At 70.1% G+C, this 13,971-nt stretch overlaps 1 protein-coding gene across 6 annotated transcripts in view; it reads right to left on the reverse strand.

Moving 5' to 3' along the window:
* Window positions 1-749: 749 nt before the first annotated feature.
* Window positions 750-13,971, reverse strand: part of PACS2 (phosphofurin acidic cluster sorting protein 2) — a 31,178-nt gene continuing 17,956 nt past the window's right edge. The window contains exons 6-25 of one of the 6 annotated variants that reach the window (XM_059684592.1): window positions 13,800-13,873; window positions 13,575-13,631; window positions 12,811-12,870; window positions 11,031-11,188; window positions 10,396-10,486; window positions 10,098-10,172; window positions 9,598-9,740; window positions 9,129-9,261; window positions 8,831-8,935; window positions 8,654-8,760; window positions 8,302-8,456; window positions 7,949-8,059; window positions 7,497-7,605; window positions 6,877-6,909; window positions 4,439-4,481; window positions 3,455-3,497; window positions 3,056-3,191; window positions 2,320-2,546; window positions 2,069-2,182; window positions 750-1,457 (exon numbers count right to left, since the gene is read on the reverse strand). In XM_059684592.1, the coding sequence (XP_059540575.1) occupies window positions 1,339-1,457; window positions 2,069-2,182; window positions 2,320-2,546; window positions 3,056-3,191; window positions 3,455-3,497; window positions 4,439-4,481; window positions 6,877-6,909; window positions 7,497-7,605; window positions 7,949-8,059; window positions 8,302-8,456; window positions 8,654-8,760; window positions 8,831-8,935; window positions 9,129-9,261; window positions 9,598-9,740; window positions 10,098-10,172; window positions 10,396-10,486; window positions 11,031-11,188; window positions 12,811-12,870; window positions 13,575-13,631; window positions 13,800-13,873 (2,093 nt within the window). In that variant the 3' untranslated portion in view covers window positions 750-1,338. Of the gene's footprint in view, window positions 1,458-2,068; window positions 2,183-2,319; window positions 2,547-3,055; window positions 3,192-3,454; window positions 3,498-4,438; window positions 4,482-6,876; window positions 6,910-7,472; window positions 7,606-7,948; window positions 8,060-8,301; window positions 8,457-8,653; window positions 8,761-8,830; window positions 8,936-9,128; window positions 9,262-9,597; window positions 9,741-10,097; window positions 10,173-10,395; window positions 10,487-11,030; window positions 11,189-12,810; window positions 12,871-13,550; window positions 13,632-13,799; window positions 13,874-13,971 lie in introns of those variants that run through there. The other 5 variants (XM_059684619.1, XM_059684610.1, XM_059684603.1 and 2 more) reach the window with 5 other exon arrangements.

Here is a 13,971-nt window from a genome sequence, read left to right on the forward strand (position 1 = left end):
CCCGGCACCGGCGGTGGGAGGCGTGGGGGGCGCCCGGTCCGCCTCAGGCCCTGGTCCCTGCACCGCCCGCAGGTGTACTGAGCGGAGGTGCTCTCTGGGGCCTCGGCCCGGCATTCTGCCGCCGGCTCCCAGGCCTGGCTCACCCACGGCCATGCCCGTGTCCTGTCTGCCAGCAGCCCCAAAGCCCTTGGCGTGAACTCAGATCCTGAGCGGCCTCCGGGGGAGAAGGGAGGGAGGGCCCAGGCGGGACCCCTGCTGGTGAGGCCCTGCATTTGGCACTTGCTGAGCACAGCTGCATGGCTCTCGCTCGGCCTTAGGAAACCGGGCCCACAGCCTCCTGGGGGGCTGCCAGGGCCGGGGAGGATGCTGGCGGTGTGGGAAGGTGTCGGTGGGCTGCCAACTAGGACAGGACCCAAACCCTAACTCTGAGGTGCTCCACCCAGGGGGGTCTCCTGGCTGTCCCCACAGCTCCCACGGTGCCTGGCCACCCCGCCCGAGCTTCCCCAGGCCACCCCAGGGCTGCTGTACCCCCACCCCGCCCCCCAGCCAGCAGGTGGGGCTGGGGGTGGAGGGAGGAGAAAACCACCGGGTGTGCCCAGTCTGGGGCAGGGACAACTCACGGACGGGTGTCTCAGGAGCCCCCCGAGGGAGCGAGGGAGCGGGTCACGGAGGCGGGTGTTGGCTGGGCAGGGCGGGGCTGCTGGCGGTGCCCAGCCCTGGCCCCGGGACGTGAGAGGAGCGATGGACTGGTTTGGCAGCCACATTGTAACATGTATTTAAAAGCATTAAAAATAGCTGCTGCTGTGAAACCCCCGCTGCCCGTGGGGATGGAGTTTGTTGGGAACCACTTGGCTGGTGGGCAGCTGGGCCCAGGCTGGCGGGCTGCCCCTGGGTTCTGCTCAGGGCGCCGCCAATGGGGGCCAGCCCTTGGCCTCTGGCCGCTCAGCTCTGAGTCTGTGGGGCCAGGAAGCAGAGTCCTGGGCGCAGGCTGAGCCGGCTCCACGGGAAGCGGAGTCCTGGCCGCCAGGAAGGGCAGGTGGAGAAGGCGAGAGCCCTTCTCGCCGGGAGTGTTAGGGGTCCTGAGGCCGAAACACACCTTCCTGGATTCTCCAGCTCAACAGTGCCCGCCTGACCTCCCGCCCGCCAGGGCGTCTGGTTAATAAGCAGAGCAGTTGGGGGCTCCCAGTGGGGGCCACCCCGTTAGTTTCCAGGTTGTAGCACAATCGCACTTAAGACGGTTTCGGCTGTGTTTCCAGGGTCTGTCTCTGTCGTAAACTGAAATGTTAACAGAATAGCAGCTGGGCCTCCCGGGCTCGGCCACGCAGGGCGAGGGCAGGGCTAGAAGGTGGACTTGGAGTGTCCGAAGATGCAGATGGGGAAGTGCTTGACGTGGGAGGACCACTGGGCCGCCAGCTGGAAGAACTTCACGTCGTTCCACTCCACGCCGTCGATGAGGACTGCGGGGACAAGACGGCCTGACCCGCCTGCCATGGGCCAGCAGCGCGCCCACCCCTCCAGCCGGGGCCTGACCCCCCCAGCGACCCCCAGGCTCTCGGGGGACGAGGACCTGCTGGCCAGGCCTTTCTGCCGCCTGCCCTCTGAGCCACCCGTGGCCACCTCTCCCTGGCACGGGGGCCGCTGGTCCTCACACCTGCCGCCCAGCAGGGTCTGCAGATGGGTGGGAGGCATCCTCCGGTGGAACCAATCAGGGCAGAAGGCAGCATTCTCAACCCCCAGGGTCACCAGCACGGGCCGAGCCCACGAACAGGGCCCCCCCAAGCGCCCTCTGTCCCAGGCAGAGCACCCAGAGCTCCACTCGCGCCTCTTCCCGAGGAGCAGAGGGTCCCGGAGCCACTGCTCAGAACCGGAAGAGCCGTCGCACACGCAGGGCCTCAGAGACACGAGACCAAAGCCGGGCTCGGGCAACAGGCGTTTCACAGCAAAGCGAGGGCATGCGCGGAGGGGGGCTTGGAAAGCTCCCAGCTCTGCGGCTGCCTTCCCGTTCCCGACAGAACCGGGGCCCTGGGTCAAGGGCCGGGCGGGCCGGAGGACAGGAGGCCGCGCTCACCCCGCAGCATGTTCTGCTGGTGCTTGGCTGTGCAGATGAGCCGGCTGATGCCCTCGATGCACTGGCTCTTGGACTCCACGTCCTTGTCCTTGGTCTTCTTGGGCAGAAACATCACTAGGAGGAGAAGGGGCCGTGCTGACCTGCTGCTTCCTCGGGGCCTGGGGGAGCCCGGGACCCCTGCCCACGGGGACCCCGCCGCCCGGGGCACATGGAAGGGCCGATGGCGCCCCCCCACGGCAGCCGCCGCTCACCCTTCTTGTTCTTCTCCTTGGTGACCACGGTCATGGACATGGTGGGCGTGGCCGTGGCCTCGCCACTGCTGGGCAGCCTGCTGACCTGGAGAGACCGGAAGGTGCACTTGAGCGTGTTTTTGGCGGAAGGCACGTCTTTCTTCTCCGCATCTCTCTTCCTGTCTGTGGGCTGGGCTGCCGTCCAGTAATCCACCTGCAGCCCCATCAGCTCGGCGCCGACGCCCTGGCTGGGGAAGCAGAGGGAGGCTCACCGTCCGGCCACCGTGGGACGGTGCACCCGTGGCTGCTGCCGGCGGGAGGTGCCTCGTCACAGCTGCAGCCCCATGGAGCCGGGCAGCCGTGACCTCAGGGCCCATGCGGCGAGAGGCCCCCAGGGCCCGCACAAGTGTTGCCAGTGTGGGTTCTGCTCACAAGACCCGAGGGGCTGCTGACCTCCCCCTCACCTCCCGTGAGGTGGTCCCCAGAACCCCGCCTGTGGACAGGGCATCCTGTGTTCCCACTCTGCGCGGTCCTGTCCTCGATGAAGCTGTCTGTCTCCTGAGCGAGCCCAGGACCTGCGCCCACCCCTACGACCCGGCATCCTTGTCCACGCCCCCCCCCCCCCCCCAGACCCTCAGTTCCTGCACCGGGGCAGCCAGCGCTCTCTGACCGGAGCCACATGGTGTCAGGCGTGAGGGGAGTGGACAGGAGCCAGGCGGACAGCACGTCCAGGGACGGGTGGGGTGGCCGCCTTTACCTGGGGGAGGACAGGCCCCCACTCACTGACGGGGAGGAGGGGGGGGTGGGCGAGGCCTCCTTGGCAGCGGGAGACGTGGACGGCGGGGTAGACGAAAGCACGCTGGAGCCTGTGGGGGCCGCGTCATCCGAGTCTCCTTTGGGGAGGAGTTAGGGGACAGCGCTGAGCCCGGAGCAGCCTGGGGCTGTGCCAGGCCGCGGCAGGGAGGTGGGGCGGCCCTGTGGGATGGGGTGTGCGTGGGGAGCGGGACAGGGCCTGGGAGCTACCAGGCCTCCCTGGCATGTGGGTGGAGGGGGCCACCCAAGGTGCACGAAGCCGTACAGGGACCACGAGGGGGTCCTCCCTCCCCGAGGTGGCTGTGCCCTCGGGCCTCAGAGAGGCTGGTGGGGGGGGGGGTACCTGACGTGGCCGAGGATGGTTCCACGATTCCCACCTTCACCACCTGGAAATCAACAGGCACGCTGGCAGCAGGGGGGGCACGGGGCTCCCCAGCCCGGCTCCCAGCCCCTCCTGTCTGTGGCCCGAGCCCAGCGCAGGGCAGCATGGCCCGGCTGTCGGCCGTGGCGCGGTGCCGCCAGGGCCCTCGCTCACGGAGGTGTTGGGGAGGCAGCGGCAGCACGCAGCGGGCACCTGCGCTCCCAGGAGGCCCACGGCTGCAGGGCCCTGGCTGGCCACAGTGGCCTCTGTGGGAGCCTCTCGGCCCCGCCTGCCAGCCCACCCTCAGCCAACCAGCCGCCTGTGAGCGCCAGGCAACGGGCGGAGGGCAGGATGGGTGCGAGGGAGCCCCGCCCGCTCAGGCAGAGCCCAGGGCTGCTCGGGCGCCTGGCTCAGGCGCTGCTTCAGAGCCCCGGGCGGCCAAGGCCCGAGCGGACGTGCGGACGGACGTGCTTAAAGCGACCGCGGTGCCGCGTCCTGTGGAGGGGCTGGCAGCTGCACTGACCGCGGGCAGGCCCGTTCCCGCAGCAGGTCCCGGGCGGTGCCCTGGACGGAGGCCCCCAGGGAGGCCCGTCACCGGGCTGCCTCCGGCTCTCAGGGCGATGCTCCAGGGAGGCCACGCCGTGGACGACGGGCGGTAAAACTCAGGGCAGCCGAGGGAGAGCAGCTGGCTGGCCCGGCGCGGGGAGGGGGAGGACTGCCGGCTCACAGGCCACAGGCCGGCCCATGCGCCTGCACCCCGACGTGTGAGCCTGCCAGTCACCTAGACGCGAGGCCACGAGCTTTAAGACAGGAGGGATTCCAAGGCTCAGACTGGCGAAGGTTCTGGAAAAATCCACTTAACGCAAAACCAGACCCACACAATCTGCCACTGCCGTGCAGTGCCCCAGCCAGAGCCAGGACGCGAGAGCCCTGGGCAGCGCCCCCCCCCCCCCCAGCACAACTCACCCCCACGAAGGGAATGAACTTCTGCGAGGACTCCTCGTCGGGGCTGCGGGAGGAAAGGCACGGCTCAGGGGCGGCAGCGCCCACCCACCCGCCCGGCCCAGGGGCGCTCCCACAGAAGGGAGCACAGCTGGGGGGCCGCGTTCCACCAGGCAAACTACGGCCGGATCCGGGCCCGTTTGAAATGAATAAAACTAAAAAAAAAAAAAAAAAAAAAAAAGACCGTCCCCTTTTATGTAATGATGTTTACTTTGAGTTTATATTAGTTCACACAGACACTCCATCCATGCTTTTGTTCCGGCCCTCCGGTCCAGCTTAAGAACCCATTGTGGCCCTCGAGTCAAAAAGTTTGCCCGCCCCTGGCTTAGCCTCACTGGAGGCTCTTTTGATTTTTAGAGAGAGGAGACGAGAAAAACATCGACGCGAGAGACACATCGACTGGTTGCCTCCCACATGCCGCTGACGGGGGTGGGGGGGTGGGGGGGTAGGGGGGGGCCTGCAATGGAGGTACATGCCCTTGATTGGAATCAAACCCGGGACCCTCAGTCGGCAGACCAACGCTCTACCCACTGAGCAACACCGGCCAGGGCCAGCCCCAAGGGAACATCTGGGCCTCCGTGGCAACTGGGGCAGGTTCTCCCCCGGATGGGCGGGGAAAGTGGTGCCAACCAGAGGGCGGCGGGGGCGGGGCTGTGCCCAGGCCTGGCCTGGCGAGGGTCACACACCACGTGCCAACGCAGGGACGCTCAAGCGTGGCCCACAGCCAGACGGAGCTCTGGGCCGAGCTGCTGCGTGAGCCGCGGGCGGTGGGGCTCTGTGTAGGCCAGGCTCTGCACAAGCTCCGGGAGCTGCGTTTCCCACCCCCTCCCTGTCCCCCAGGCCCCTCGGCAGCAGCTGCCTGGCCAGCGGCCGGGGCTGGGCTGAGGCTCTCGGGTCAGGCTTGAGGCCCAGAAGTGGGGGAGGCGGGTCTCCTCCCTGGCCTTCGGGAGGTCACGCCGAGGTCGGCCCGGGCCTGTCTCCAGGGCCTCGGGACGGCAGTGCCTCCTGCCTCCTCCTGCGGGGGGTGTCCCCCTGGCTGAGGTCCAGCTCTGGCCTCTGTCCCAGCTGATCCTCTGCCTCCTTCCCCCAAACCCGGGAGCCTGAGGGCAGGTACAGGGTTGGCCGTCGTGCCCACGTGGCCTGTGGGTGTCACCAGGTGTAGGGCCGCCTGCCCGTGCTGAGGACCAGGGCCTCCCCCCAGCCACCAGGCCACCCCTGCCCAACACCCAGAGCACGCTGGGGTAAGGCGGCTACAGTCGGTCCGTCCGTCGGAAAGGACCACCTCGGCCGTCACTGCTCTGAAGGGGACACGGGAAAGAAAGGCCCCGCTTCTCCACTTTCAACAGCAAAGCCCAAGCCCTGGGCCCAGCGGCTTCTGCATCCAAGGCGGGCGGGCGGGTGGCCTCGGGCTCCGGCCAGTGCCCAGCGGGCTCCAGCCACAGGCCACCGCCTCGGCAAGCCAGTCCCCCAGCCCTCCCCTCGAGCGGCCCTCAGGGAGGCAGACGGCTGGGGACCCACAACACGGATGCTGCCGGACCGACTCTCAAAGCCAAGCCACGTCTCTGGCCATGCAGACATCAGCCCCCCGACACGGCCGGCGGGACAGGGGTGACACGGGCTGCCACAGAGACCCTCAACCTGTCCTTGGGGCGGCCCCCGCTCTGCTCAGCGAGGCCGTAGGTTAGGATGGGCACCGCACCCTGTGCCTGAGCTGCTGGGTGCACACAGCAGGCATCGCCTCAGGGCCTTCCTGGCAGATGCTCTCGAGGCTGGGGCTGGAGAGGGGCCAGGAGGGCTGTGCCCACCGCCCACATCTCCTGGGTGGGCAGGAGGGTGTGCTGTCCCAGCAGAGGCTGACCTGCAGGCCTCCGAGCCCTGCACGCAGGTGGCCGGCAGGCGGGGCCTTGCTGGGCTCCATCCAGGGCTTTTGGAGCCCCCCACCCTGGGCACCAGTGTCACCCCTGTAACACAGAGGCAGGTGGCAGGCACGGGGGAGGGCCAGGGTCCCCCAAAACCCTGGTTTGCTGCTCAGACCAGCCAACTGGGGGAGATGAGAAGCTGGCCCAGGCTGCAGGGTCCTCGCGCCCAGCAAGCACAGCCCCGGGACGGGGGAGGGGGGTCGGCGGGCACCACGCTGGTCTTTCTCGAGCCCCTAAGGCGTGTTTAGCAGGACGGTCCTGGGGGCTGAGATCCTCCTCCTGGGGGCGCCTGGACCGACAACCCTGCGACCCTGCGTGGGGCTCTCCCAGGAGGGCGCCTGCCGGCCAGGGGAGGGCACCAAGGCGCGGCAGCAGGAGGAGGTGAGCCTGGGCAGGGCCTTCGGGACGCACCCACTTGCTGACATGCTAAACACCCCTAAAGACCAGCCTGGGGCAGGGGGGCAGACCCAGAGACAGCGGTACCTGAGGGTAAAGTCAAAATGGAAGTTCTTTTTCCTTTTCAGAAAGCCGCCAGGAGAGAAGACACGGACACGTTATTACGCACACAGCCCGGGCCAGCCAGGTCCCGCAAAGGCACGGCAGGCTGCCCGCCCCCTCGCGGTGCAGAGGGCTTCGCTGTGGTCGGCTGCACAGCTGGCGCCGCTCACCTCCCAGCGAGCGGGGAGCCCCGGGCCCAGGCTCCCCGAGGACCCGGCCCGAGGCTGGGCCCAGCAGGGGCCGCTCAGGCCCCTAGCCCCCAGGCTGGCTGTGCACTCGGCTCCCCGCACCCAGGCCCGGCTCCCGCCGCTGGCCGCCTGCCCAGGGAGGGCACGCTGCTCTCCCGGCCGGGGTGCCGGCTGCTGGCGGAGCAGTGACAGCCGCTCTCGCAGCTTTTCATGAGGAATCGGAGCACACGGCACAGAAGCCCCACCAGCCTGCCGAGCGCCTGGCCAGGGAGGGTCCTGCTGTGGAGGCCGGGGCGGCCGGACCCGGCCCAGCCCGTGGACCAGGGGGTTTGTCCCCGAGGAGCCGGGACGCGGGGGTCTGCAGTGGGGGGGTGCCCTCGCGCCTGCCCTCACCCCCCGGGCGGGCCCTCCAGGCACCTCTTCTGCTTGTACGTGAGCATGGCCTCGGCGATGGGCAGCTGGTGGGCGCAGTTGGCCCCCGCGATGTACTGTGTGATCCTCGACACGATGTCCAGCGTGTCCTGCACTGCACGAGGCCACACGGGGTCGTGAGGGCTGAGGCGTGTGCTGGGCCCACTCACTGCCCGCTTCCCGAGGCCCCTGTCCCCTGCCCCCTCGCGGGTCCTTGCTGCCCTCGCCACATCCCAAAGGCTGACCCCCCGGGTCCCAGGCCCTGCCTCTCCCAGCCCAGCGCACGGTCACCAAGCGCGGGGCTCGCAGGTCTGGCAGAGCGAGTGTCCTGGCTGGGCCTGCCTGCTCACACCCTCCCGTCCCGGCACCCAAGGGTGGTGGGCTGAGCAGGGGGGCGCAGTGGGGTCTTGTCTCGGGAGACGCCAGCCCGGCTGGCAGGGGCGTGCACCCCGCCTCACCAGCGCTCTGGGCCTCCAGCCTGTTGAACAGGTCGCGCCAGGCCAGGTCCTGGAAGAAGTTGCTGTAGCGCGAGTCCACGGAGCCCAGGTACCTGGCCACGGGGTGGGAGCCTGCGGGGAAGCAGCGGTGTCTGGCCCGGCCCACAGCGCTGCGCACCCTGAGGCAGGGCTGTTCCCGGGGCCCGGAGGGGTCCCCCAGGACTCGTCACCCCCCGTGACTGACAGGGCCAGGGGTTCCACAAGTGAGCAGGGCTCGGCGGCCGAGTTGGCGGCTTTGAGCCAGGCCCCGCGCTGCGTTTCTGACAACAGAGCCCGAGCCCAGCACCCAGCTTCCGGACGAGGGCGCCGCTCACCCAGCGGGATGACCAGGAAGCGCATGTAGCCCAGCCAGTCGGGCGTCTTGTGGGACAGCTGCTCCACGAAGAGCCGCAGCACGGCGCTGAGGTAGTGCTGCGCCCCCGCCACCGCGATCTTCACGGGCGTCGGGGGCTGGGAATTGCAGTTGCAGCTGGGGGGGGCGGGACAGAGGGACGGACACCTCAGGGCCGTCCTCACAGGGACTGCCGTGCCCCCCAAGCCCCAGGCCCCCCGAGGCCACACGTGGCCCGGCACCCCCACCCGGATCCGCCCGCGGCCCCCGGGACCCCCAGGCCAGGCCGGTGCAGGGACCCCAAGGTGGCGGGGCGGCGGCGATGGGGGACTCACTATCTCTGTATCCGCGAGACGATGGTGCTGAAGGCGGCCTGCACGTCGGCCGCGGAGCAGGTGCACACCACCGGCAGCGTGTGCCGCTGCAGGACGTCCGACAGGAACTGGGGACAAGGGCGACGGTGGGCCTCGGGCCGCCCCCCACTCCACCCCCCAGGGCGGACACCGGCCCACCTGCCCCTGCCAGTCGGAGGTGTTGACGAGGATGATGTTCTCGGGCAGCTGGTCGTCGGAGACGAGGATGTGGTTGAGCTGATCGTACACGGTCTTCCTGGGGATCTGGAGACACGGCCCGTCCACACCGGGCGGAGCCGTGTCCCCACAGCGACCCCCTCACCCCCCGCCGGCAGCACCCAGAAGTGGGCAGCACTCAACTCTGGGCAGAGGCCACCGGGCAAGAGGCACGCAGGGCCCTCGAGCCCAGGGCCCGGGCTGCGGGGCGGGCGGGCAGAGGGGACGATGGGGCACCCACCTGCAGGTGGCTGCGTGTGTCCGGGCAGCGCTCGCTGTCCAGGCTGTTGGCCCGCTCGCTCTGCGGCCGCGCGGGCTGCCGCTCCTTCAGGGACGTGCTCCGGCCCCGGCGGCCGGCCTGCTTGGCCTCGGACCTGGGACGACAGGCCGGTGGGCCCAGGCGCTCACGGCCCGGCGCTCCTGGAGCCTCACGTGGGCTCCAAGGGTGTGCTCCCCCCACACGCGCCTCGCATGGGCACCGGCCTGGCGGGCGATGGGGCCACCAAGACCTTCCCGCCTGGAGCAGGCAGCCAGCCGCCCTGAGACCCGCGGACCTGGCGCAGCCGGAGCCGGGGGTGTCGGGGCCAGTGTGGGCCTCCGGGCGCTGCCGGAAGTCGGCGCTTCCTGAGTCTCATCGCAGCCGCGGCTGCGGGGTGTCCACCCCCAGGGCAGGCCCCTCCCACACGAGCTCCCGGTGGGCGGTCTGTCACCTGGTGGAGGGGATGACGAGGGACTCGGTCTTGGTGATGCGCCCGCTGGGCGGCAGCCTCTCGGTGAACACGTCCAGGGCGGAGGTCTCGGGCTCCGGGCTGTCTTGGGGCGGTGCCGGCTGCTCCCCGGGGGTGGGCGTGCTCTGCAGGAGGAAGACGCTGCTGGAAAGGCGTGCGCGCCGGGGTCCCTGGCGTGGGGGGTGTGTTCAGGCCTCCTGCAGGCTGGCGGCTCTGCATGGGGCGCTGATCCAAGCCCACCGACCTCCCATCGGCGCTCCTGGTCCTGGCACCACAGGGAAGCCAGCGCCACACCCCCCAGCGGCCCGAGCCCAGGACCCTCCTGAGAACCCCGGGGGCAGCGGAGCCATCACAGTGCTCCGGGCGGGCCCACAGCCAGGCGGGCACACCCTGTCTGCAGAGACGGGCCCGCAGTGGCCCTGGCGGCCTGAGCAGAGGGCTGCGGTCTGTGCTCCAGCAACGGGGGAACTGTGTCTGCTTACGTGGGCCACTGGCTCTGAGGCGCTGTCGCTGGGCTGCTTGCCCCCCAGGGCCCATGTCTTCTCGGGCACGTCGGCCTGTGAGGAGAGGCCCGGGAGACAGGCTGGGATTTCGTGGGTGTGGGCTCAGGGCAGTCACCTGGCCGGGCGAGGAGCTGGGCCACACGAGAGCCAGCACCTGAGCGCTGGGTTCCGGCTTCGGTGTGTAAGTGACCCAGCAGCGACAACGGGGTCGGACCGGCCCCCCTGCCGCCGGCCGGTGGGGAGCGCGGCCGCCACCCAGCACTTGCCCAGCACTTACCGGACTGGGAGGCTCCTTCTGGCTTCGGGCGCTGTGGACGCTCCCGACCTCCGTCTGCGAGCTGGAGTGCGACAGGCCTTCGAAGTAGGGCCTAGTGAGGGCGGGGTAACTGTCCAGGACCCTCCGCACCTGAGGGCACGGCACCGCCCCTGGAGGGACCCCCGGGCAGAGCAGCTCCCCAGAGGCCCCGTCCAGAACCACCTCACGAGGGAGGACACGGGCGGCCGGCGGCCCGAGCCCCGCTCCGCTGAGATGGACGGTGTCCCTGAAAACCGCGCCCAGGCTGACGCTCACCCCACCACCCCGCCGGCTCGCAGGGACAGGACAGCACAGAGGGCGCCGTCGGAGACGCAGCCACAGGCCACACCTCACCCCGGAGTGTGCCCTCTCCTCCGGCTGCCCTCCTGTGAGGGCGCCTTGCCTGGCCGCCAGCACCCTGGGAGCACCCACAGCCAGCCTCACCGCCCCCACCGCCTCCTGCAGGCAACACCCCCGGGATCCAGCTTTCCGAGTGTGACCCAACCCGCTGCTCCCCGGGACCTGTGGGCTCCACGCGTGCTGTCCCCCGACGCTGGCCCACGCCTGAGCCCCCTTCCTCCCCACCCCTCCCCCGCCTCGTCCGGTCCCCCGCGCACCGGAGCTTGGGCTTAGGGGTGCTAAGGACGCTGTCGTCATCCTCTAGGTCGGGGCCACTGTCGCTGGGGTTCTCCATGTCCAAGGTGTCGTACAGCAGGTCCAGGTCCTCCTCCACCTCGGGGGCGCGCTCTGCGGGGTCCTGCTCCGAGTCCAGGACCTGCAGCGAGGACAGAGGTGTGAGGTGGCCCAGGCTCGGGGAGGGTGGTCGCAGGCAAAGGGCAGAGGGCACAGAGCCACAGGTGCCCCTCCCTCCAGCCGCTCCACTGCCCACTGCCCCAGGCGCTGGGCGATCAGGGATCCACGGATGGAGGCTCCTTTGCAGCGTGGACGGCCGACCGGGGTGCAGGCTGGCGCAGGGGTGTGCTCTGCGTGGCCACCACTCCCTTGGGGTGCAGGAGGCTCCCACGAGGCCCGCCTCTCCCGGGCCCTGCGTCAGGCCCAGCGGGCGGAGCCCTGCAGCCCTGTCTGCCGCCAGCGGACCCTTCCACGGCCAGCCGCGCCGTGGCACGGAGAACCCGTTAGCCCATCCTGGCGACGGCGTGGGGCGTGCCAGCACCTCTACACGCAGCTGCGGGACGGGGGCCGGTCTTCGTGTGCACTTCACCCCCATGAGCAAACCCCAGGCTGGGCGGGTGCCGCACCCCCACATCCTGTGTCCCCGCCCTCCGCGTGCCGGGCCACCTGCCGCCTCCGTGGCTGGGTCTGCGTTCCGAGGCCAGGACGCCAGGCACCTCTCACAGGCCCTGGGTCCGCGTGCACTTTCTCTGAAGAAAATGCGGGTCAGCCCGTTGCCAAACGGCTCCTCGGGCAGGTGGCCTCGTGGCAGCGTCTTTCCGAGTCGCCCTGTGTTCTGGGCGCGTCACGGACGTGACTTGCAAAAACGTTCTATTTCACGGGCTGGTTCACGTCTTTCTTTTTGATTTGAGAGAGAGAAGCATCGACCTGCCGTCCACTTGTGCGTCCCGCGTACTCACTGGTGACTCTCGTACGTGCCCTGCGTGGGGTCAAACCCACAGCCCGGGTGCCTCCGGACGACGCTCTGACGCTGAGCCACCGGCCGGTGCGGTGTTTCTCTGGTCTCACCCCGAGAGGCCGCGCCCGACGTGCTCTCAGCAGGAGTTTATCGTTTCAGCCCCTACACTCAGGTCTTCCATCCACCTTGCGTTGGCTTCAGTGCAGGTGTGGGGGGGGGGCCAGCGTGGGGGGGGGCAGGTGTGGGGGCACATGGACGTCCAGCTGCCTGCTCCCTGAGCTGTGAGACCTGTTCCCCCAAGTGGCCCTAGGGAGTCAGCACCCCGAACGGGACCTGCTCCTGAACTCCAACCTGTGCTCCCCTGACGGCCCCCAGCCCTGAGGGGGCTCCCTGATTCTCAGCCCTGAGGATGGTCATGAGGTCAGAGGGCACGAGTCCTCTGACTGCTTCCTCCACGGCTGCGTTTGCTCTGGGCCCCCGCATCTCCAGGGGAGTCTGAGGACAGCTGGTCGACTCCTGCGAAGAGGCGGCTGGGGTGTGACCGACAGGATGGCCGGCGGGCTGTGGGGAGACTACGCGGGGCTGGGCCCTGTGACGGCCACACGGACGGGGCTCAGACACGTACGCCCCGCCCCCAGGTCTGGTCCTTGAGTGAAAATTCAAGAAACAAAGCAGGGGGTCTCCTTGGGCCTCGGCTGCAGCCTGAGGGGTCCCCACCCCACCCGCCCCCGCAGACAAAGAGCTGAGGTGTGACCAGTGGGGAGAGCGGGCAGGGCGACGGGGCGGAGGGGGAGGGGCTCGCTCACCTCCTCGGACACCTTGAACCGGCGCAGCAGCGCCACGACTTTCTGCTTGAAGTTCTGTTGCTGCGGGAGGACAGCAGACTCAGACCCGTGGGCCGGACGGGCACGCCCCGAGCGAGGCTCACACCCGCGCCACCTGTGCCCGCGGACGTGCTCTCCAGAGCTCAGCAGCAGGGGCTTCCGCCACGGGCACCTGAACCCTCCTGCCGCTCCCCCCCCAGCACCTCCATGGCTCTCCCAGCGCCCACGCAGCTGTGGCTGCGGCCACTGCCCGTCCTGAGGGGCCCCCGGCTGGACTCGATGGGCTGGCCAGGGCATGCGCAGCTCTGGCTGCTCTCAGCCCGCCCTGGTGGGAGGCAGCCCTACACAAGGAGGCCCCCCCGGCTCCCCATCCACAGCTGGGGGGCAGCTGCGCCCGGGACTGGGACCAGTGGGACCTTCTGTGACACGCGGAGCCAGGAGGCCGACAGCCCTGCCAGTCCCCTGTGGGCAGCCGGGGGCAGCCTGGGGCCCCCACGTGACGCGCCTGCCGGGGGAGCTGGCTCACAGAGCGCCACGCACACCCCGCCAGGCCACGGCCACGGCCACGCGTGGCCACTCCCACCTTCACAGGTCTCTAGGAGACGTCACTTCCCGACCCTCCTGGGGCCCGCCCCCGGCCTGGCCCCGCCCCCGGCCGGCCCCGCCCCGCCTGGCCTGGCCCCGCCCCCTTCCCCAACGTCAGGAAAGCCGTGTCCACCGACCCTGGTCATGGACGCCGCTCTTACTATCGAGCGCCGCTGCTTCTTGGGCTTCCCCACGTCGAAGTCGTCCTCGTCCAGGTCCTGCAGGGACAGGGGCTGAGGCCGGGCGGCCGGTGCGCCCCCCCCCACGGGGCCGCCTCCCAGGTGCCCCGGCGCCTGGGGTTCCCCCCGGGCGGGCGCCTAGCCCCCACCCCCGCCGCCCGCACCGCAGCTGGGGGTCCTGCTGGGGCCCCGCCCGCGTGGCCGCACCTGCCCCTGCGCCGCGTCGTCGCTGGCCTCCTGCTCGGAGGAGAAGCTCTCGTCCTCCTCCTCGGAGTAGTTGTCTGCGAACAGAGCACGGAGGCCGGCGCCTCGGATGCCGCCCGGTGCCCTGGCCCCGGGGCGGGGGGGGGGGGGGGGCTGCGCTTCTCCACCACCACGT

Source organism: Myotis daubentonii, chromosome 1 (genome assembly GCF_963259705.1).
Source record: "Myotis daubentonii chromosome 1, mMyoDau2.1, whole genome shotgun sequence".
NCBI lineage: Eukaryota > Metazoa > Chordata > Mammalia > Chiroptera > Vespertilionidae > Myotis > Myotis daubentonii.